The sequence below is a fragment of the Gasterosteus aculeatus genome, chromosome 21 (assembly GCF_964276395.1).
Source record: "Gasterosteus aculeatus chromosome 21, fGasAcu3.hap1.1, whole genome shotgun sequence".
Classification (NCBI taxonomy): domain Eukaryota; kingdom Metazoa; phylum Chordata; class Actinopteri; order Perciformes; family Gasterosteidae; genus Gasterosteus; species Gasterosteus aculeatus.
The window spans coordinates 12,522,639-12,546,869 of NC_135708.1; the positions used below are offsets into that span (position 1 = coordinate 12,522,639).

The following is a 24,231-nucleotide window of genomic DNA, read 5'->3' on the forward strand; positions in this document are numbered from 1 at the left end:
CTGTGGCACACTTAAAGCTGCTGGCTCCTTAAAGCTCCTTCTAAATCAGTGTTAAAGCCTTGATAATAGACCTCACTGGCCAATTGATTGGCCTTCATATGTTTACAGCTCACTTTAATTGCCTCAAAAATACCATTTATCAGCCATGTGTGTCCATGTATGCAAGTGCATGTGTGTGTGTGTGTGTGTGTGTGTGTGTGCAAGCGTGCCTGTCCATCGACAAAAAAGCCTATTGATTTATCAGCATCTGGATTTGTCCCGTTCACCGTACATAAAACCCTTGCGTATGTGCTGTTCAAAATGGGAAATGGCCCCATCGATTCCCTTAAGTTGGAGCCCAAATGCTAAAGATTTTTGGATAAGCTTTCTCATTATTTAAGCTGAAATCAATAAGGGAGAGCATGGGTCTAATGAATGAACGGGCCACAGATCAGATGGGGTGTGCTCATCCCTGGCCTGTCCTCGTCGATCCGTGTGGGCACGTAAGAGTGTGTGTGTGTGCGTGTGTGTGAAAGACTGAAAGAGAGCAAGATAAAGAACCTGACTATTTGTACATCACAAACATTTTTTCCCACAATAGGTCTGTCTTTATTTACTCTCTTGTTATTTCACCATTCCTGTCTCATTAACTGTCTTTTCTGTTCTTTGTTTTTAACCTCAGTTGCCTGAAATGCGACATAGAGAATGTAAAATCACACAGTATATCAGGTTACAGAGGGAAAGTTCTTCTCATCAGTCACACACTCTGTGTCTCTCTGCAGTTGCCGGTCAGAGTCTCACCAGAAGGAGGAGATTCTTCTCTCTGAGGTTTGGAAAACACAAGCAAAAGAAGAAAAAGAAAAAGGTATTTATTTTATATTTATGCGTGTCACTGTCTTTAGATTCGTTTGGCTGTGGTTTTCCCTCTTACTTTTAGCTTGACTCCACCGACTGAAACTAATTATAAATGCAACGAGTAGTGCACATCTTGCCTCATAAGGCCCGATATCCCCCGTGGGGCTTAGATCTTATTTTTTTTATTCTGCTCCGAGCACATTAAGGGGAAAATAAATTACAAAAACAAAACATATACAACACTACCTACTGCAAGTCATCGTGGGAATAAACCAGGAGTGAAAGTAATACAAAATGAAAATATAACACCTGATAGTCAACTTCTTCAAATAGGATCTAGATTAAACATATATCTGCATGGGAATATCATACGCAGTGTGTCTGTCAGCCGGTTCCAAACCAAACAGAGTGGTGTGTCCCTGGGACTTGTCTTTGGCTGAGGGGACGGACGCCGGCCTTTCAGAGCGCACTCCCGCTAAGAGTTTCGCTTTGTGGTCGAGCATAACTGGGGGGAATAATCCGGCGAACGTGACACCCTCCAACTGAAAAATATCAGTTCATGAAGTCCATGAAGACTTGATAATATCCTAGTAATTAAATGCCACACATGTAATTTGTGCGGAACAACACAATAGGACCCTGCGGAGTGCAAATAGCACTAACCAGTCCAATTCTCCCACTGTAATCTCCCGGTCCCTTCCCCGCGCTCCCCCTCTAAGGTGTCCCGCCTTTTCAACTCATACATATGGAGGGCGAAAGATGATGAGATTCACGGACAAGAAAGGAATCAAAATCTATTGTTGCGTGTGTCCTTTTCCCCGTGTAAAGTTTGGATTAAATGTCACACATTAGCATGTGAACTTTTAAATGAGCTTGTTTGCTCTCCGCGGTGTGGGGCATGTAAATACCCGTCTTGAGTATGGAATGGGGATTGCTGAGCGGTGGGGGAGTGCGGCGGGGGGCGAGGGGGGCTGGGGGGGGGGGGGGGGTTCACATGAATTGGGAAGTGTAGGACATATCCGAGTGTCGCCGCGGCAATTAGGCCGCAGCGAGGGACCGCGGTACCAAACGCCTCTATTGACTGGCTGATGTTCCACACCTGATGGGGAGGCTCCCCGTTGCTCCTGGTGATGCGAGGGAGACAGATGTTTGACAGGGACTCCCAGAGTCAGATGATGGACGTGCACTCAGGCACAGTGAAGCCACTCGTGGGCTCATTTCTGTGCAAATACGCATGGATACGGGAACGCGATGTAGCTCTGAGATGTCCAACTGCATCTCTGATTAGGTAATGTTAGTGTAAGCCGGATAGATTTTTAATGAAAGAAGCCGGCAGCAGCAGGTCCGAAATCCACTAAATCGAACGGGAAAGTTGTCCAACACCAATAGTCCTTCAGGTAGTGCGAGTATATAAGCCACTCTGCCAAATGATCACTATATTCACAGAGCATAAACATGCCTCTAGTTCATAAATGAATAGAGCTTATTACAGGCCTTTGACAGCCAATGATACCAGATTTATATCATTTCTTTGTCGTAATGTAAGGAACATTTTTAAGAATATATATCAAAAAATGTACATTACCCGCCCATGCTTCTGTAGTGCCATATTAACATGCCCATCTGGTGTTGTTTACAAAGAAGTCCGAGAGGATCTCATATTTCCGAGCTCATAATATGCTATAATCTGTAAGATGTTTGATAGCGACTCTATGTTTTTACGTTTTTCTTTTTCTTGACTAGACTTCTCTTTGTTTTAAAATGCGAGGCTGCTTATTTATTGACATAATTTCCTCTCGGTGAAGGGCTCGGGTCTGTAAAACACATTAAAATCATAATGCAATCTCGGCTAACCCAGGAGCAACGTTATTGTTCTCTTACACACGCCCAACCACAGTATCTCAGCCTGTTTATCAATCCAATATCTCATAATGTGCTCTCTGCTTGGCCATTTTGAATATAAAAAGATCTCACACAGCGTTATTGTATCATATTTCCTATATTTAGTATCAATCTCTTGTTCTGACGTGAATCTGACACATCCAATATGATATTTGATTAGTTGTTTCGCTTTTTGTTGTTGCTTTTTCACAGTCTCCAGGTGATATTGGAAACATGTGCAGAGCTGGTATTATGTCGGCTGTTTCATCTCAGTATAAAAATGATTTAGTGTGTACTGCGCCCGTAGTGTCATTGACTAGCTTTAATTTCACGGCGAGGGTGGGCTTTATTACTCCGCGCGTGTGTGTGTGTGAGAGAGAGCGAATGTTTCTGTGAATATCTATGTGTGTGTGTGTTTCCTCGCTCACCTGTTCACACTCGTGCATATCTCTGTGCACGTCTCCGAGCAGGTCATCACCGTCCCGCGGAGGAATCCATTCACGTGGCAGGCCGGCCCCCCAGAACCGGGGGTCCCGTCTCAAGAAAAAACCTGAGGGGCTCCGCTTTGCCGTGACAAACCTTACTTTTGATCAAATGCTACAGAGCCATAATCATGTTTGTGCCACTGAATTCTTTAACCTTTCCGTGACCCCGCTGAATGCCAGCGGCCCAATCACAGAACCTAATTGAATCTGCTCGGCGGCGCCCCCCCCCCCTCGCTCCCTTACCCCCCTCCCGACTGATGAAAAAATAAAATTGGAGGTGAAAAATGAATACAGCAGCATGGAGAGAGAGAGAGAGAGAGAGAGAGAGAGCGAAAGGAGGGAGAGAGGGGGAGGGAGGGAGGTGATGCCCAGGGAGGAGGTTGGGGGGGGGGGGGGTTGGGTCGCACTGCAGTGGGGGGGTTGGATCGCACTGCAGTTTTATAAATACACAGATGTGCTTGCAAACACACAACCAGACACGAACACACAGTCACACCTTTTTTCCAATCCTGCAGGGGGGCGATGGGTGGGAAATGACAGGGGGAAGAGAGCGGGAGGGAGAGAGAGAGAGAGAGAGAGATGAGGGGAGGGGAGGGGAGGCAGAGGGGTTGGGCCCAGGTTTCTCATTACCCCCTCGGCCCGTTTCGGAGGATATTCCTATAAGATAATCTGATTTATTTGCAATTTTCCTTTAAGCGGCTTAGTGTTTACCTCCAAGATTAATATTTTTCTCTGTTATTAATATCAGGCTGTAATTAGGAGTGATGTGTCTTGCCGAGCGCAGCTCCGTGGCCGGCAGGCAGCGATCTGGATGAAACCGCTCTTGCGAGTCGGTGATCCCCGTTTCACGAGACCCAAAAAAAAAAAAGTTTTAAAAGGCGGCGAGATGCTGCAGGGTGGGGATGTAGAAATTACAATTGCAGCATACATGTCCTTTGTGTCTACGGCGGTGTGCATGCGCGAGCGTAGGAATAGGGCCGCGTGTGTTTAGTTTATGTGTGTGAGTGTGACAGTGTGATGGTCCCTTCTGATTGATAAGGTGTCTGTGCCGGCTGCAGATTGCTCTTGCTGATTGCTTCTGAGAGCTCCAGCTGATTTATAATCAGAGCAGGATGAAGGATTGAGCTGTGGATTGCTTATCTGTTTAGACCCCCACCCCCCCTTCACAACATAAACTGACAAATTATCATGTGGAACACACACACACACACACACGTGGACACACGCATGCACATGTGAAAGAAAAAAAAAGTAATAACGCAGACCTTCTTATTAAACACACACCAACATACTACCATATAACACAGACACACACACACCGGCCACACAGGACATAAACAAGTTTAATCAGCAGCACAGTCAGACTTTTATGATTGCCGTATGAAGTGCAGTCAGTCTCATTTGTTTACACGTCAGTATGAGATGTATAGAAGTTAAGTTACGTTGAAATTAACTAGTTTTCTGCACTGAGAGTTTTGATTTGCTCCATGTTGAAGAATTATTTGGAAGATTTTGTACCAATGATTATTGACGTGGATGTTCTTGTCTTGTATTTTTCTTTTCTTTTTTGACTTGCCGCTCACGTTACTTCATATGTAGAAGCTTTCTCGCGGTCCTTTGATTTCAGCTGTGGGAACAGTTGCTTACTAACAATAAAAAAATGCACATTCTTTGACTGCGAAGAAATTCTGATTGCGTTCAAAATATTTTATTCATCTAAAGTAGGTGTTTTTTTTAATTTTTGATAAAGGTGTGGGCATATTTTGTGCGACTAATCCTACCTGGCAAGCCAGAGTGCAAACCAGCAGGTTTAAATACTGACAGCTTTAGTACGCCCTATGGCACCGTGAATGTGCCTGTTTCTGCCTTTCCCACTTCCCATTCGTACCTGTCTGTCTGATTATCTTTTACTTTCTCTCATTCTACCACAGTTGTTTGTAAATGCACAAAAAAGCAGCACAAAAACACAAAGTACAGAAGCACTTGGCATCCCCCAACACACACACACACACACACACGCATACACACTGACGAATGGCAGCAATTAGATGGGGAAACCAAGCATGTAAGGACAGAGGAGCGCTGAGGGGAGGCAACTGCTGTATGGAACGTGTGTTTGTGTGTTTTTTTGAAGGTTTTTTATCCTTCTAATGCACCACCCATCCGTCTGAATATCAACAAAAGCCCATATGTCACCGGACAGTGGCTTTGGTGGGGTGCAGTTTGTATTAGGGGTGTTACACAGCTGGGTAGAGAATGAGAAAAATACTGTGCCTACAATTAGTGTGCAAAAATGAATTGCTCCTGGGACTAAAGCTGCAACAGAAATGCTTTTTGTATTTGTAACAGTTTGGGTACAAAAACACAGGACAGAAAAGAACTGTGTGAATGTGCATTGGCAGTGAGGGTCAAACACAACACCAACAACAACGCAATATATATTTTATTCCCCAACCCTGAATGGTTGAATCTACAACAAATAAAAGTACTACTGCTTTTACATTCTTCCCACTTTGTATTATAACTCCCCTCTGGGTAAAGAAACTTGTATCCTATCTTATCATCCCACCCTGTGAGAGGCAGCAATGTCCAGTCCAAATCATGTCACACACCTACCTTTCCTGCGTCGAGTGCTTAATGAGTACGTTGCTGTTGTGGTTTTCTATACCGTTTAATGAAGTGTTGCGTTGCTTTTGACCCCTTGACAGTGCGACCTTGAGTTTTCTCTGCTCTTCCCGTTGCTTCCTATCGGCAGAGTCACCTTCTCACGCCGGTCAGAGTAGCGGTCACTTCCCTGATCAAGAGGGTTTTTTTTAATGTTAAGTCGGCCGCTGGTCTCTAAATCAAGGATATTTCTTTCTACTCCACTTGCTAATTAACTGGTGACATTCATAAAGCCTCTTGGAACAAATATTTGCTACAAGTGACAAATTCTAAGAAAGTTCTTAGCATTGTGACGTGGTCTAAAAATTCCATCTATACATTCAAGTTATTCACTAATCATCTTGAGAGGCCTTGAGAGAAGTCATGAGGTGGAATAAAAAATGTTACGAGAAGAGGTTGAAGTACTGAAATGACTTGGTAGGATCGAATCTGTATGTGAATAGACTGCTTCAAATAGTTTGTGGGCTACTTTTAAAATTATTTTCAAACAGAGAGGGTCATTTCTCAAGATTGTATTCGTAATTGCAGGGATTAATATTATATTTATTGAAGTGTCCTTTGTATTTGTATTTCCTTTTGTTGTATCAACCAACCCCCCCCCTTTAAAATAATGTATCATACCTAACGGGGGTCAACCACAAGTCCTGATGAGTAAAAAAAGTTTTTATCCTTTTTGGACTGACCAGAAAAGAATAGAGGATAGAAAGTTGAGAGCTGTCTGGGAGTATATACGGCCCTGGATTTATTGAACACTCATTTGGCTCTTTATATGTATTTTATTTCACAAACATAATGCACAGGTAATAGTGTCTTGTCTCTTAATCATTTTTTAGGCCATGTGGGAGGCCTTTTTATTTTATCTCCTATTTCATATTTTTCCAAGCCTGCTTTAGTGCTAAATGAGGTGTTTCGCTTGCATTTCATATTTGAAAGACACCATTCATAATATGCAGTTGACAGGTAATGTTACAAAGAAGACAAGGCAGTTTTATTAATAAAAAAATAAATATGAGACATAGTGGAAAAACACTTTTAGAGCAACTTTGTATTAACAACACATCTGCCCTTCACATATCTCGAGTTTGTCAGATTATTTTATTCCAAGTGTTTTTTGAGGATGTAATGTGTGTGAGCGCACATTTGTGTGGTTTCCTGTTATTAACGGTCTTGCCTTCACGCCAACTTTGAGCAGATTTATTCTCTCCTCCGTGGGACTGTGCAGATTCTACATGCAGGTGTGCGCGTGCGCGTGTGTAGATTTGTATTTATGACCACTGGAGATGTGCGTTAGACACCGCCACTGAGTAATTACTTCACTTCTGATTGCTTGCATCACAAATCATCCCCCATATTATAACCCTTCTCATGCAAATAAGTAGGCGCCGCGTGTGTGAGAGAGATCGGGGGAGAGGGCACGAACACGCGTGTCTGCACAATGACGCAAGCTGTTATTTTACATTTAGAGTAAATGTACACTGCTCAAGTTCACGTACAGCAGGCAGAGCTTGCATATATCTGTGTGTGTATTATGAATGAGTTCGTATGACTGTGTGTGTGTGTGGTAACCCTGTTTCACTGGTGAGCTCATTTCTCTCAGAAATCAAAGTTAAATGGGTCATCTATCATGAGAATATGTGACTGGGACACTTGTCTCTGCCACGCTCTTTATGTATATATGTGTGTGTGTGTGTGTTTTTGTGCGCGTGCGCAAATATGCAGACAAATGTAACGTGCGTGGTGCAAGGGCAGCTGTTTTTTTTCTTTTTTTTCGCTTCTGCAGCCGTGTGCACCCTTTTCGTGTGCGCATGTCTGCGCGTGTGTACGTGGCGGCCACTTGTCTTTGCCCGCGCTATGATTAATGGTTTACATTGGGCTGCTCAGCCATGCATGTTTCTTGGTTTATCGTTTTATGCTGTCTCCAATTAAAGCTCCATAACTTGAGTGATGGCTTCACGCCAGTGTCCATCAATAGAGGCCATCAGGGGGCTCATGCATTCAGGATATGGAAGCCACACACTAACTATTATCCTCGTGTGTCAGAGCCAGGGGCCACCGCTGTGTGTGTGTGTGTGTGTGTGTGTGTGTGTGTGTGTGTGTGTGTGTGTGTGAACATGCAAATGTGTGTGTTTCTACATGAAGTAAAAACCGTATTGATTTTTTTTAACTGATGACCCTTTACAATCAAAATAAAATTCACTCCTTAGAATCCGATTTATTATGAATTGTTAGTGGGGCCAAATAATTGCACTTTAGGATTAATATTGATTAAATAACAGAGTAATCAATCGAATATTTCTAATAAACTTCTCATCTTAGTTGAAGTTTATCTTAAAACTGAAATTCTTTACACAGGAATAAGTCATGTCCATTTTTCTGTGTGGGCATTTTAAATCTTTTTTTCACCTTGTCTGTTTTTCGTGTGTGTGTCTGTGTGTGTGTGTGTGTGTGTGTGTGTGTGTGTGTGTGTGCAGGGAAGTGTTAGGTCATACATACATCTGCACATGTGAGCTCGTCCGTGTGTGCAGCACACAGACGTGCACGCGCCACGCAATATCATTTCACCCAATATTATTCCTCATATAGCTGTAATGACATTAGGCCGATATGTTGATTGCACTGTCGGCAAACAGCAGCCTGATGATTGGGTTAGCATATTACCCTATATCACATCGCTCCATTCATCCCTGTGTTTTTTTTCTTTTATTGCCCTCATTTTTCCAAATCACCTCCCACTTCCCCGGGTTTCCTGGGCGACGTTGCAGGCGATGCAAGCAGGTGATGTGGAGTAATATGATGAGAGGAAGGCACAACAATGCGAGAGAAAAGCTAAAACCCAAGAGCAGCTGCTGGTGCCGGGCTGACGAACAAGGCCCGGTTGATTGCAAAGTGTTAACTCGTGTGCAAATATCCCGGTAAATATATGTTTGATCAAACTTGACAAAAACACAAATGAGCACACACAGGTTGTGTCTGTCAGGGCTTGTGCGTGTTGTGTGTGTGTGTGTGTGTGTGTGTGTGTGTGTGTGTGATGGATAGGGATGAACTAAGGCAGGTCTGCAGAGTGGTTAAGAGGAAAAAAAGGTATGATTTAGTCTTGGAGTGAGTAGGATGGGGGGTAGAGAGATATTTCAGTAGGCTTCTATAGCGTTTTATAGAATGAGATTTCACTTGCAGCGGCGACATTGACTGATGTCACCCGTGTTGTATGTCCGTCTGTGTCCGTGCGCACCCCCACGCGTGCACAATGTGCACAACTAAGTCTGTATTTACACATATGGTGCAAACTGCAGGGTTGCTTTTGTATTTCTCGTGTGTGTTTCAGTTCCCGCTTCCCTTGGAAAAAAAATCTGCTGTATAGATTCCCCTCTTTGCTACTTCTCCTTGGCCAACATGTCATGTACACACAAAAGGGACTCAAGGAAAAATCTCATTATTATCTGGCAGGAAACAAACACTATACAAAACATTCCAGGCAAAATTTGTGTTGCGGCGAAACAGAGACTTTTTGGTGCTCTTTTAAGAAGGTGCATTTCTAACTCTAAGATACGACATTTCCCTGCAACCCACTGATGGTGTTACTCAATATTTATATATTTATATATATTACCACATGTGCAGATGATTTGGCCATACGTAGTGTATAGTGGGGCACACCATGCAGGAAATGGAAAAAGATAACAATAACTCACGTCAGCCATCCCTAACATATAGGCTCCTACACCATGTCATGGCTGTATCACACTTTGAGAAAAATGAACCGTAGTTATCTGGAAATTTCAAAATAAGAAGGTGTCATTTAATATTCAGCAGCGGATGGGGGAAGGGAAAGAAGGGAAATTAATCTGCCGTATCAGCGCTTTAGTCCGTCTATGAGGCCGCTTCTGCTGTAGCCGCTGCCATAACAAACCACACCCACCAAACGGCCATGCACGGCCATGCATGTACACCCAAAAACACACATGATCACACATGTCACACTCAAGAGTCCCATCACACACACACTCTGATATGTTTGTGTGCATTAATGTGTGTGTGCTTCACATAACGTATGCATCCATATGTGTAAATGGGCGTTACCTCTTCAGTGTGTTGTGCGTGTGCACACTGAGAAAATCAAGTCCCGATTTACAATCTCAATGGGGTGTGTTTGGAACACATTTAGCCATTTTATTGCAATTTTCTTTTTTTCTTCTAATGTGAAATAATTCCATGCGATATCTGTCGTTACCGATCAACTTCCACAGTAGAGGATCTCTGGGTGAAGATTTTGCCCACGTCACAGCTTTGATACACGGCTTAAGACTAGGGATGGATTTGAACTCCTCGTTGTGTTTCAGGCCGAAGGCCAAAACGGGGTCTTTTTAAGGGCCGAGCTCAGAGCCTTATTTCAGAGAGGGGTGGAAGGGAAGGGGACGAGGATTCAGCGACTCACTGACAAGCTGAATGGAGTGAAACGGGAGGTAAGTACGTAAACACACACGGCCACAAGCGGTCGTTAAGAGCAGCGGAACCTCTGTTGCCACTGCTCACCCATTCATATGATGTGAAGGCAGACTTCCTATTTATGCGTCAGACACACAATATACAGCATCAAATTGAAAAGCCTCGGAGCAAATTAAAGAATTGCGCGGCCTTGCGAAGCTTTGGATAACCTCATTGACTGACCCCTGGGATTCGGTTGGCTAATTTAAGTGCGTTCATAGTGCTTCAATCTGTTTCGAACCCCCTCTGTTATATTTCAATTACGCAGATTACTAATGCTGCCGAGGCTTATCGAGCTGTACTTTTGATACAAAGGCACACCAGGCCCATTGAGGTGCAAGCGCTGTCGGAAATACACAAACACACACACACACACACACACACACACACACACGCGCCACTTGATCTGCATATCATTATGCCTTTGATCGAATGCCAAGGTTTCCGCTGAGAAAGACGTCGGAGTCAAATGGAGCGAACGTGTACATAACACCTGTAGGATTTGTGTGTGCGCGCCCCCCCGCGAGAGAGGCAGCTGTGAAATCTGCACCTGTTTAATTCAATTAGTCGAGTTAATATATTCACAGCGGCTGCCAAAGAGGCGCCGCTTTTAACGAGCTCGTTAGATCAATTAGCTAATTAATTGCCTGAAAAGCAACCGCTTCCCAAAGAGCTGCGTCTTCATTATCTGATGGCTGCCGTCTGTTGGATCACTGAACGGGAGCTGATATGCATATGCTGTCACACTCCGCTGACGTCTGAGTGTGTGTGTGTCCCTTTAAATGTCATATATTTCCACATATATATGTGTGTAAACCGTACGTTGTGATTCTTAGACATGTGCGTGGATGGATGGATGGATGGATTTGTGCCTACGCGTTGGTCCGTCTGTGTGTGTGTGTGTGTGTGTGTGTGTGTGTGTGTGTGTGGCATGCTCGGAATATGGCGGCCAATATCGGTGTGCATATTGCAGTGAAAGGTTATGTGGGGGCTGTCACTCCCACAGGTAAAGACAGCAGTCCTCCTAGCCACTCTCTAATCTGTCTTTTATTAGAAGTTAATATCTCGCTGGCTCTTTCTCACTCCACACTCCCACCTGCTTAGAAATGGGTCGGCTCCATCTTTTTAATTCAATTATATTAGCCACTCTCTCCCTTTCTGTGCCCATAACTCTCTAACTCACATCCCTCCCTCTCGCACTCACTCCCTCTCTCTTTTTTTCCTGTCTCTTCCCATCTCACCCCTCCCTCCTTTGTCCTCAAATGTTCTATTTCTTTTCGTAATCCTAGATGGAGGACTTTGGCCAATCAAGGATTTGTGCAAGCCGTCCTCCTGTTCTCCTCTCCTCTCCTCCGCCTTGGTGGCCAAAACATGTGATGGCTAGGAGCCGAGAATAAAGGGAAGAAAACGGGAGGAGGAGGCAGGGGGCTGGAGCTGAAAGGAGGACCCCGAGGGTGAAACCTTAATTGCTAAAGTAATGAGACTTGATCAGATTGAGGCTTCTCTCTCAATAGGGACTACTAATATGAAAGTCCAAGGCTTAAGCACTAATTTGAAATAAAATCACAAATCTGATATTCTTTCTTCAGGACTTCCAGCCAAGGTCCAATACTCCTCCACTGGAGAATTACGAGTTTACACAGACATCACGGGAACTTTTAATCATCTCTGATGGTGGCAGGTTTGGAGATGAGAAAAGTCCCCATTATGTATTCATAACGTAACAATAGTTGTGAAAGTCAGCGGCGTGAAGACCTTGGGCTGCCGAAGGGATTCTGACAGACATTGTGTTCTTTAACAAGCAGCCCCATGTATTAGCAGCAGTGACCATGCAGTGGTCAAAGTCCACATATGTATATATGAGTAGAAAAACTAATGAATTAAAACTATCAATTATGAGCAAGTCCTCTGCGATACCTGTATATAACAATGCAGAACAAATAGATTAGATGTTAACATCCAGGCAGGTGTTGTTAGAATATTCACAAACTGCACTGCATAATATAAATATATATATATATATATATATATATATACTTAAATCATAACTTTCCTCTTTTCCAACAAGCCAAATCTTACGCAATACGCAACTTTAATTAAGACGCCACTGAATATTCAGTACCGGTGTTTATAATATCTATTTCTTTGTAATTCTTTGTAACTGTATTTACGATCTATTACATAAGAAATACCAGCATGAATCGTACAGTAAAACAGTTGCAGTTGATGAATTTTAGGAGCCATGATTGCTTTAACTCGGCTTAGCCTTAATGGTTAGAATGTTTTAAATGAGAAGAAAATCTGCTCTTTTGCTTCATGATCATTTTTCATCTCACATCCTCTCTTAATGGATTAAAATAAGAGGACCAACTTTTGCCCACTAATTTAATGTGCTCGACTTGGCTGAAGCACTGAAATTCCCACCTTATTGTCTCAGTTTTGTGGAACTTATTTAATTTCCCAACGGTCGCACAAAAATTTGGGCAATATCCAGATGAAAGCTTCATTCTAATTCAGTGTCGCCCCATTGCTTATAATTGTAACCATCCATTAGCCGCGCTGTAGATGAGTTAACTGCATTAAAGAGCAGCTTTAGCTCGCCGCCACAATAGGCCGCATGATGATGTATATACTGCATAGTGTGGTTCAGATCCACATTGTGTGTCGTCACAATCCGTAAATGAACATTGCATGTGCGTGTGTGTGTGTGTGTGTGTGTATTGGGTGTCTATGGAGCCTCCTCACTAATGTAACACAGGGCTCTTTCAGCACGGTGCTAATGAATAGGGGCTTTGATATGACTCGGGGTTCTGACCCACAGGCCCACACACACTGACAACCACGCACGGGGTGAGGAGTTCAACCACCGCGTCTCTTTTTTTTTTACCCACAACAGCTCCGACGCTAATGCATGAAAAGTAATGCGCAGCAAAAGTTGTTTGTAGTTTTCAAGCCAGTGACGTGCACGTGTTTTATTCTCTTAGTGGGAAATGATGATGCCGTAAGTGATGAGTTTAAAATTTCAATGTTCGGGGGTTGATGATGAGAATAATAATGCTCCAACCTTTGTAGTTGGATATTTATGTTGGCTTGTGAAACTGACCAACAAACAACAAGATCGGAGACTAATGGACCTCTCACAAAACATGATGAATGTTTCTTTATTTTGTCTGCCATCAACATTGTTAGACAGACTTCCTACTGTGATCACATGAAACTTTTACTTATCCATTGGTTAGTAGTAGGTACCTTAATGTGAGGTCAAGCTATGTGTCGGGGGGTCAACCATAAGGATCCGTGAACCAGCTCCTAATGTTAATACTTAACAATAAATGAATAATTGATAATATCCACGTACAACATATTGTTAATTGCATGAACAAAGATATCAACTTTGTGTGTTTTACCTGCATTGTTCCAACGAAGGTAAAACACACTGTAGTTGTGGGATATGTATTGTATGTGCACATACAGTGCTGACTTTTTGTGTGCGTGTGCGTGTGTGTGTGTGTGTTAGATGAAAGCGCGAGATGAGCATGGGAGCCACCTGGACCAGGATGTGGTTGGTTTGCGAGCCACACGGGACTCTGTGACGGGAACCTTGGCAATGACGGAGAAACAAAAGCAACAGCTGGTCATTGACAATGCACTGCTCAATGAAAGCAGAGCAAAGTAGGTAACACACACACACACACACACACACACACACCGTCTCTCTGTCTCACAGACACACAGGACGGGAGCTCCTCTTAAATAAGGAACCTTCTCTAAATCAAATCCAGTCAGGTACATCTGGGAATTCTCCTCATTTTTTACTTCCTTCACAGTTAATCATCTGTCCCTTCTTCCCCTCCTCCTCCGCCTTCCCTCTCTCGCCCTCTCTCCATATTTAATAACTCATCGCCACCATCTTAGCCCCGCAGAGAGTTGGCTCTTTGTACAATAAAGAACCATGTTAGTGTGAATATCCTTTAGCCAAGAGGGGGAGGAGGGGTGAAGAGTTGTTTTGTGTTTTTTTTCTTTTGTCCGTTCATTATTTTTTTAATTTATTTATTTTTCAGATAATTCTTCCTTGATTGCGCTCCTTCTCCCTCGCTCCTCCGCCTTGTCCGGTCTCGCCCTCCCCCCAATGTGAACCAATCGTAATGTATGGGAACATTAAACAGTCATACGGATGATGAATGGAACGGCCTTTGGGTTTCTCTCATTGTCCGCTCCCTCTCTTTCTTATCATTCTCTCCCTCTCTCTGTATTCATCTCTCTCTCCTCCTGCCCCTCTAGGTGTATCAGTGTAGACCGCGGCAGCCATGTTTTAGGCCTAGAGTAACCCATTAACTGTGTCCTTGACCGAAACGAGTCATTCATCTGTTACTAGTGTTTTAGCGGACACCGGCTGCCCGGCAGCCAACTAAACAAAGTACATTCAACCATGAAAGCGTGTTAGTTGCTCGACTCGGGGAAACACTTGAAAGACGTACTTGGATCCCGACTTTGTGCCCTTTACTTTTCAATAATATCCCAATTTATCCTTTTACCTCACTGGCATCGTGAGTCTTCTGGAGGTGGCGGCGGATCGAATTCACGCGTGCCGGCGCTCACTTTGCACACTTTGGGTCACAGCGCTGAGTCCGTCTTTCCTCTTCTCCTACTCGTCCAAAGTGTGTGTTTTGTATCGGAGTCCAAATTTAATTTTCTCGTGCGAGGAGCTGCGAGATGCACCGTGAAAATAGACTCAACACAACTGTTTAAGGATTGTTGTTAAACGGCCTCCACCGGCGGCCATTTTGAAACGGGTGTCCTCTCAGGGGGCGTGCGCACACAGAATAGTGCACTTGTCTCCCGTTCGCGTCCCTTGCCTTTCACGATGTGCAGTCAAGCGGTTTTATTGGTCCCGAGTCAAAGCAGTAACCGTAGGGTTCCCCCCGCACGGCACAAAGCCTCGACGTGTTTCCGTTTCACTGCCATGGAGACCGAGTGGACGCGAACGTCCCAAAGTTCCACTTTCCTCTTGCTGTAAAAAGTTCTCCTCCTCAGCTGCAAACCACCGAGTGCTTGTGGAACGACACCCGTGAAACAACACCGGCCCCGGACACGGAAAGAGCAGCAGAGAGTGCAGATCCAAGACCAGTTGCACCGCTCCAACAAAGAGAAGGAGCACGTGCAGCAGGAGCTGATACACGTGCGTCACACACCACTGAAAAGAAGGTAATTGGGTTTTTGATTTGTTTTTTTGTCCTCAAGGTTTTCGTTCCAATACTAAGCTCGAAATTCTTGCAAAGACTTGACACTTGAGGCGGCCGCATCCGACTCCCCCCCGTTGTTGGCCGCGTGTCGTCGGCGGCGATGCGTTATTAGCGAGTTTGTTCGCTCACAAGGTCAGGAAAGCGCTTTGTTACACAAAGCGGAAAACGTTCGGGAAGAAACGGTTGAGCTGAAAATCCCCAATTTCTACAGCATAGGACATAAAATATAATATTCACTTTAATGTAATGCATTGTCTTTTCCCACAATGGGGCTGATAAGAAGGGTTGTATAGGTGAGGGATTCATTTAAATATTCAATTTTCAAATGTAATATTCACTGTGACAGGCATTGTCTCTTTCTACAATGGTGCTGATAACAAGGTTTTAGATAATGGTTAATGGGATGTTCTGATATTTAGAGCCTTATTAAAAACACACTCTTTTGACGGAGACAGACTTGACATATATTTGAATTGTTCTGCCAAAATTAGATCAGTCTGCATGAAAACTCCCAAAATGATCCCATTGTATGCTGCTTGTTGGGCAGCGCGGCGCCTTTTTGTGAAACACCAAACGCATACAGTGTAGAGCTCCGTGGTTTGTGTTCATTAGCCAGGTTGCAAAGATTCGTTTCAGTGAGTCATCTGTGGAAAACAAGGACTTCTCTTTTGTAAAAATCCAATAAAAGGGAAGCCACATGCAAGGGTCAGTTCTCTTCACTGACGCGTTGCGTATTATCTTTAGAATTGCAGTGGTCGTGATTGTGTTGGGTGAGGCTTTTTGTTACAACAGCACAATATGGGATTTACATTTAAAAGAATACCCGTTCTATAGCTCACGCTATATGACAACAAAGGTTTTGTATCCTCATTAAAGGTTTTAGAAAATGTTGTTGCCCTCTTTTTATTCACTCTGCCGTGGAGTGCACATTAATTCAGCTGTCATCCTGCAGGATGGGAAAAATTTCACAGGTGCAACAAATATGAGGGATTGGTCAATTCTTCCTTTGTTCATGCGTGTGTGCAGTTAGCTACAGTATGCTTCGTGTCTGTTTGCGCGTGTGTGTGTGTGTGTGTGTGTGTGAGGTTGTGTCCGTCATGTTTGGATTTGATTAAGTCAACGGATGGACCATTACGTTCTGTCCAGGGATCTGGTTTCTGCTGCACATCTGGTGCTGCTTTACGCACCCAAACTGTTCTTTCTCTGATCTATTACAAGCGCTCTGTCTTTCTCTCTCTCTCATACACACACACACACACACACACACACAAACTCGCACACACAAAGTCACGCGCACAGCTCTGCATGCACTCGTGCACACTTCATTCCATTACTGTATGGACAGTGGTAGCGGTGGAGTGAGGCTGCTTGCTCCCACTCGAATGTACTGTAAGTGAAAGTGAGAGAAGTTTTCCTCTGCAGAGCTAAATGTCCTAACATTATCACAGCTGAACAAATACTGTCAACACACGCTACTTCATCTGCAGTCAACTCGGCTCATTCACTCTCTGCTCTCTGCCTGTCGCACTGTGTCTCTTTCACTCAGAAGAATAGGAAAGCGTTAGCGTTTTCTGTAGAAAATGAGTATATATATATATATATATATATATATATATATATATATATATATATATATATATATAATATTTTTTCTCTGGGAAATATGGATTTGGCTCCTGGGGTGTAAACATGTCCATTTAGACCAGCTGTTGCACTCTATTTTTTTGAGTAAACTTTGACAATGACTTGGATAGCAGCAGATGTTTGTGCCTTTTTGCGTTAAAGTAACATTTTTAACACTTGTCATTAACGTCTTATAAATCCTCTGTGCTTCATTTGCCTCTGCCCCTCTTTACTTGTTTCTCCATCTGTATGAGTCGCTCTCTCCATCTCTCACACATCATCTCCCTAGCAAATGCGCACATGTCGCTGTAGTTTTAACATGTGGTAAAAGTGTTCCAAACTCCCCCACTGAGGAACTTGAGAGCAGCGAAAGCCATTAACATGAAGGGGGGGGGGGGGCTTTGTCGGGGGACGATCTGCTTCATCTTCGGGGAACCAAAAGTCACTGCTCTCGAGGCTCCTCTCTTAAATGTCCACGTCGTATACGTCCACGGCAGGGGAGAAAAGGAGGGAATGAGCGAGACGGAGGAAGCCGAAAAGTTGCAGGGGTCAGGGGTCAGGGGTCATTGTGATCCAATGGAGTGTAAAGATGGAGAACTGAGCAGAAATACAGGTCAAATACAAGTGACTGCAGACACGAGAGTGACTCGCTGGCTCCCCTTAAGGCCTGCGCGGTATTACAAGGACGAGCTAATGCTAACGCTACGTGGTCAGCAGGCTCATTGCGCGTATATATCCCCCTGTAACCGGATACATAGGTGGCCACAGCACACTGACAACTGTTACTTTGCTTGATAATGTCGTTTTTGTTCATGTTTAAAAGTAAAAGTCTTGCTGAATCGTACCGTTTTTTGAGGGGTCTCCATCACACAATCGTGTTTTAAATTGATCGAGGGCTCATGTCGACATGGAGGCCATTCAAAGCAAGAACCTTGAGTTTCCGCTTTACTGTAGAGAAGGAGAGCGGGCGAAGTCCAACCACTTTGTTTATCATCAACGCCGTTTGTTTGAATGGACAAAGCGAGCCGAGCTGAAAGGAGCCACAAAAGAGCAGCTGAGCGGGAGGTAAGCAAGCGGCGTTGTGGAAGGTTGGTCAGGCCTTCAAGGTTAGACAAGCGTCCTCACAAAGCTCCACCGCCATCACAATGGCTTCCTGTTTTCTCTCTCTCTCTCCCCGCTTTCTCTCTAGATCTTTCTTATTGCTCATTTCTTTTTCTCTTTTTTTTTCCCTTTGCCATTTCTCGCTTTCATCCAACCCTCCCTCCCACCCCTCCCACTACCCCCCCCCCCACCCAACTGTTCAAATATTATTTCTCCCCCTCCTGTCGTCCTCTCCCCCCCTTTATTTCTCCCTCTCTTTATCTTGTCATTGCCTGTCAGTAGGGATTCTGTCTGCGTCTGAGTGTTGTGTGTGCGTGCGGATGTGTGAACACATTGAGACCGAGATACACTTAAGAGCTCATTGATTTAAAAATACCTTCGATATTGGAGGTCCCCTCCTGCAGATCCGTTCAGAGGCTTATCACGCGTGAGTAGACATCCGCGCGGAGATATGCATAAACCAAAGCTCCACTCCAAAGTTTCTCCTTAAACTTTGTGATTGACCTAGTTAGCTTGTCGTTTTGACAAGTTGTCTGTTTTGACACGACGTCCTCCGGTGTTTATCAACATGCACTTTGCCTATCACACGCTCACGTGGGACACACACACACACACACACACGCGCGTGCACACACTCAAAGATGATTCAAACCGAGATTTTCAAAATTGGCAGGAAGTAAGTGTTGCGTTTGCGACGGTTAAGTGGAACGACTTTTGTATTTGTCCCAATGGCGTTTGTTGCGAGCGCGAGTTCGTTCTATTTCATCCAATTTCCACGGAAAACCCGAACACAACCTTCATTATTCCTGTCCAGGGCGCGACCTATTTGAAAGAGCCTGTGCGCGTTTACGCCAGCGCTCATTTGTGATTTAGCTGCTATGCGCACGGCAGTGTGTGTGTGTGTGTGTGTGTGTGTGTGTGTGTGTGTGTGTGTGTGTGTTTTTCCCCCCGTAGCTCAGGTTTAGTGTGTTTAGCGGGCCTGGCCCGTTGACAGCCAGAGGTGAGAGGTCAAAGAGCCAAGTTAACTCCATCAATCCCCGGGAACAGTTACAAACGAGCCCTCAACTCTGGTCATAACAATCGCTGGATCATGCAGGAAGGACAGGAGGTGGGAAAGAGGGAGCGTTCGACTCGGTTTGGCTTTAAGGAATGTGTTTGTATATAAATCGAAAGCAGAGGCAAAGAAGACTGAAAAGTACAATTTCTCCATTGTTATTAGTTATATCACTTTTGTATTTTATTTAGATTTCTATAGGGCTGGGATTTTGGTACATGGAGAAGTTGAACTAACCTTTAATATTACAACAGCCCGGCGTCCTGGTTCCCTGACTACCAGACACGGGGGGGGAGTGGGGTCCACTTTTCCGAAGATAACTGGTCTGAAAGCTTAAAGAAATACCCATCTTATTAAAGAAACTTGTGAGAAATATGTGCTTTTACAAAAATATCCCAGTAGTACCTGTTTGGCTCAAAATGAAACAGCACACCGGCAGATATCTGGACATTGGAACTGAGCTTAAACAGGAAAAGCATGAAAACCACATTGATGTACACCTACACACACACACACACACACACACACACACAAACTTGGCGTATTACTGATTTAAATAGGGAGGGTCACCATGGAAACACACAAACTCAAGAGAAGCAAATAAAAACGTTTCTCTGCCACCTCAAACACAAATACGTGAAACAAGACGGGATCATTTAATCTTCAATTTTGTAACCGACACCCGGAATTCTGTTGTTTCCTGAGATTTAAGGAAACATGATGAAAAAGAGCATCTGTACTTTGCATCAAAAATAAATATTTTAACCCGAACAAAAACTATGATGTGTTATTTTTTCCCCGATTCAGAAGAGGGAGATTAGGACGTGCGCGCTGGTGAGGGAGCTCACCGAGAGTAAGATGCGGCACTCTGAATGTCAAAATGAGGTAAAGACAACATCTTTATTTTTCCCCAAATTGAAATTTGAATGCTCATGATTCATATTAATGGTAACTGGGTTAAAGGAAAATGTGATTGTTGATTCCCTAATGTAGTTATTGGAGTTTTAATTTGATTGTGGAATTAAAATTTAAACTGAATTTATTACTATTTTTATACAATGCACATTAGATAATGTTGAGTGGGTGTTCCTCGAAATAATACTGTATTACTTGTGAATTCAAGGGTGTTCTTTAAAGGTCATTTAAACGTTTCTTTCATTATCCACATGTGGGTGATAACTAGCGTTTGGATCTTAGGCCTTGGGGGGACCTGAGCGGGGAGAGGGACGAGCAGGGGGCCCAGACGGGGGGCCGGAGCAGAGAGTCTGACCACGGCATCCAGAACGAAGAGACACCGGAGGCTGAGAAGGTCCATGACAACAGGACCTTACACCTGCAGGTCCAACCTTTTATTTCCCAGATGTGTTTCCGTGAGACGCATGCACTAGGTTTCACATTCGTTCCATGTTGGGGTTTAAAATTTGTTTCAGGGCTTATCTTTCATTCCAGGTAGCCTGCATGGGTTTTCAAGCCGTCTTACTATTTGCTGTTGTATTCCTTTGATGTGCTGAGGCTCGGTTGAGTGGGCACCCCTGTGTTTTTTTTTTTTTTCTGCCTTTCTTCCAACAATGACCTGGTTTACCCCCACAGAGTTACACAAACCCACTCAAGGGAAGAGCCCGAACCGAACAGTTTTTGTGCAGTTGGCTACTGAGCAGCTCCATTACTGCTGTGGGAGGTGCAGCACTTTGCTCAAAGGCTCCTCGAAAGTCGGTGCTGAGGAAAAGGGGAAATCGTTACTCACTCATGTCTGCCGTGACCCACATTTTTTCCCAATTGGTCCCGAGACTAAACTGGGAAAGTCTCTGACTCAAGCCCGACCCCCCCCCCCCCCCCCCCCTCGCTGCCTTTTCTCTCTGTCTGTCTGCTTTTGTACACCGTTTCCATCGTTTTCCATTATACCTTCTTCTCAGGCGGAGGTGGGACCGTTGAAACACAAGGTCGGAGGTCACCAGGATGAGTCGTGTCCGCTCAGCCGAGAGGCCGGAGGGATGCAGCGCCTCATGGAGCAGAAAGAGAAGCAGCCACAGCAGCGGCTACGCCATCAGCTCCGCGTTGGTCGGCAACAGGTGAGCGAGCGTCCTCTCTTCTCCTCTCCACCTTCGCTCGCCTCCGCCCATCCCGCGCGGGAGATCGGTTGAGCGCCGACTCTCGGTCAGAAGGTCACGGGAGCTCAAGGGCGGTTTGAGTCGGCGCCGCGTAGCCGCTGAGGCAGCGAGTCCTTTGTGTGCTCAGTTGTCAATCTGCAGCATTGCGATCTGCTGCGTTTAATCCAGGGAACTAAATCAAGAGAAAAAAATTGCATGCACTTATGCGCCGTGATTTATATCACAGTAGAAAATCAACCAGTCAGCCTTTTGCCAAGAACAATAAACTGACCCCGTTTACAGCAGTCAAGTTTTATTTTGTAGTCCATTTAGATAAATCCCCCATTGGCATCATCTGAGCTCCCAAACAAGACAAAATGACCGCTCTGTTTGTCAACCTCTCACTTCCGATTGCACCCAGTGTGTGCAGAGAGGGAAGGACGGGGGCGCGAGGCTGAGAACACAAAGTAGAGGAGAATGACGGCGTAATCAAACGAGGGTCATCTCGGGGTAGTCATGTGACAGCAATGGATACTGAAATACCGGGCCAAATGAGGGTCAAAGCGATACGTTTCCTATCATGTTTAATGAGGGCTGTTTGTTTCCTCAAAGCACAAGCTCCTTATTATGGTCACAAGAAAGCCGTGGTGTTCCCATTAGGCCCTTTTCATAAAGCCTTTCATCCAGCGGGCGCGAGGAAATGCCGAATCCTCCATTAGCGTTCGGACAGCAGTGGAAGCATTAAAGGAGATAAATACTAAAGTAACATCTACAGTGTCGCTGTAATAAGTAAAGTTGGCATATGACAACTTATGAGTTTTTTTGTAACCCTCAGGTGAAACATTCACCACCCCACTAGAATAGAGTTGAGTGCACGTGGGGCAGGTCCGCGCACACACATCCACGCACCCACGCAGGCCCCTCGGTTTTGACTCCGAGCTAGAGAATAAAAGTTGATGGCGCTGCTCCGTCCTCTCCTGTGGCTTGCGTGTCTTTCCAGTCGCACTGCCTTCCACCCCGAGTTGGCGCTAGACGGGCACAGCTAATCCCTGGTTAAACCGAGCCGCGGTGAACCGCTGAAATCTAACTAGTTGGCTGTCATTAGTCGTAAACCCCCGATGTTCTGATCCAGATTACAGTGGGATTAACGTGGATGAACTCGAGATGAGTGCTGGCGCGGGTTTAACTTTCTCCAACGCTCCCCCTTGAAAGGTGAGCCACGGTAGGATTCCTTGTGTGACACCGGGATTAAGCCTGGTTTCACTTCCTGGGTTCCCCTTTCATTGTGAGTGGGGTTACTGCAGAGCAGCACGATGTATTGCACCATATTAGACAAACTAATCTACCACCATTTTTTATTTATTTTCCTGCATGTAAAATCACCGTGAGGTGTTTCACTCTTTGATTGTGTAGCTTCACGATGAAGTTGCTTGTCGCTGTAAATGTTCCACCAGCTTTCTTTATTTGTACCTTCATTAAGCTTTCCCGCTGCTTTTAACGCCACCTTCTTGTGGTGAAGGTGTGTGTCGCTTATAGATTAGAGGACACGAAATGCTGCTTTTCATAAAAGTGCAACCTTTTGTTTTGGTCACGATACCAAACCCTCAGGCAAGGCCTGTTTACCGTTTAAATACAGAGCAAAGGTTTATTCTCATCATCTGTGCTTAACTTTCGCCGCGTTTGCTCTCAGGTCGAGACATTTGGAGGGAAGCTAAAGAAGCAGGAGGTTGAGATGGAAATTCTCCGTGAGCAGCTGAAAGGAGCCGAGGAGGTGATAAGAGACGCAGGTTTACGAGCCCGGGAGCAGAAGGAAACCATAGCCATTTTTAGACAAAAGTACAACGCAGCCATGGAGAAGGTGCATCGGGTGCAAGGACAGGTGGAGCTATTGAAAGAGGAACTACAGTACTCACAGCAACAGGTACATCATAGCAGCATATTATCATTATTGCATGCAACTGTAACTCTTCTAAATACGTAGGCTACCATTTTTCAACAAGACATGAATGAATCCTTTTTCAAAACCACAGTCTAAATTTCGCTCATTGACTTAATCACCTTTATTTTTTTGGGGTGTGGGGGGGGGGGCAGCTTCGAGATTCCCAATTGGCCGCGCATTCAGCGAAAGAGGAGCTCGCTGGGATGGAGCAGCGGTATCTGGAGAAGGTCGGCCACTGGGAGAACGCCCAGGAGGCTTTAGACCAGTTGGCGGATGAACTCCTGGCGAGCCGGACCCTCCTGAGGGAGAGTCAACAAAGAGCGGACCACCTTAAAGGCTTAGTGGAAACCACGCGGGAGCAGGTGGACACGATCAAACAGCAGGTCGGGACAAACACGCCTGCGTACACGACGTATGGCTACGACAACGTAGCCACATATCCATCCTGCAAATACTCCCATGTGAATCAGTCATTTCGATTTATTTGTTCTTTACGAAGGCAGCGTTGTCGAACGGGACGATTTGTAGTGGCGGCGTTTAGGTGAGGCCCAACGGGCGTCTGTGTTCTTACGTGAGCTCCCAGGTGATTGCCAGCTTCATCAGTGGTGTGTGAGGGCATGCACGGGCCTTTGTGTGTGTGTGTGTGTGTGTGTGTGCATGTGACCACTGGAGCGTGTCACTTAATCTTTTCTCCTTTTTCTTTCTGCTTTATATTTACTACGTCAGGCAACAAATGAATCATCTTTATTACGGAGAAATTTAATTTGGATGAACTTAACTGCTGCCGCCAAGGTCAGACGGGCAGAATGTCATTTTAATCCAATCAACTTTAATCTGT

General features: G+C 44.7%; 1 protein-coding gene and 1 long non-coding RNA gene across 2 annotated transcripts in view; both read left to right on the top strand.

Annotated features, from left to right (window-relative positions):
• The window catches only part of LOC144389991 (uncharacterized), a 38,780-nt gene extending 24,779 nt beyond the window's left edge, over positions 1-14,001 (top strand). Inside the window, exons 7-8 of the long non-coding RNA XR_013454037.1 lie at positions 762-844; positions 13,864-14,001. This is a non-coding gene — a long non-coding RNA (uncharacterized LOC144389991). The remainder of the gene's footprint in view (positions 1-761; positions 845-13,863) is intronic.
• A 1,384-nt stretch (positions 14,002-15,385) lies between these two features.
• The window catches only part of LOC120811897 (uncharacterized), a 37,123-nt gene continuing 28,277 nt past the window's right edge, over positions 15,386-24,231 (top strand). Inside the window, exons 1-6 of the mRNA XM_078095805.1 lie at positions 15,386-15,551; positions 20,175-20,252; positions 20,551-20,706; positions 21,281-21,436; positions 23,145-23,375; positions 23,546-23,776. Of these exons, the coding sequence (XP_077951931.1) occupies positions 20,226-20,252; positions 20,551-20,706; positions 21,281-21,436; positions 23,145-23,375; positions 23,546-23,776 (801 nt within the window). The 5' untranslated portion in view covers positions 15,386-15,551; positions 20,175-20,225. The remainder of the gene's footprint in view (positions 15,552-20,174; positions 20,253-20,550; positions 20,707-21,280; positions 21,437-23,144; positions 23,376-23,545; positions 23,777-24,231) is intronic.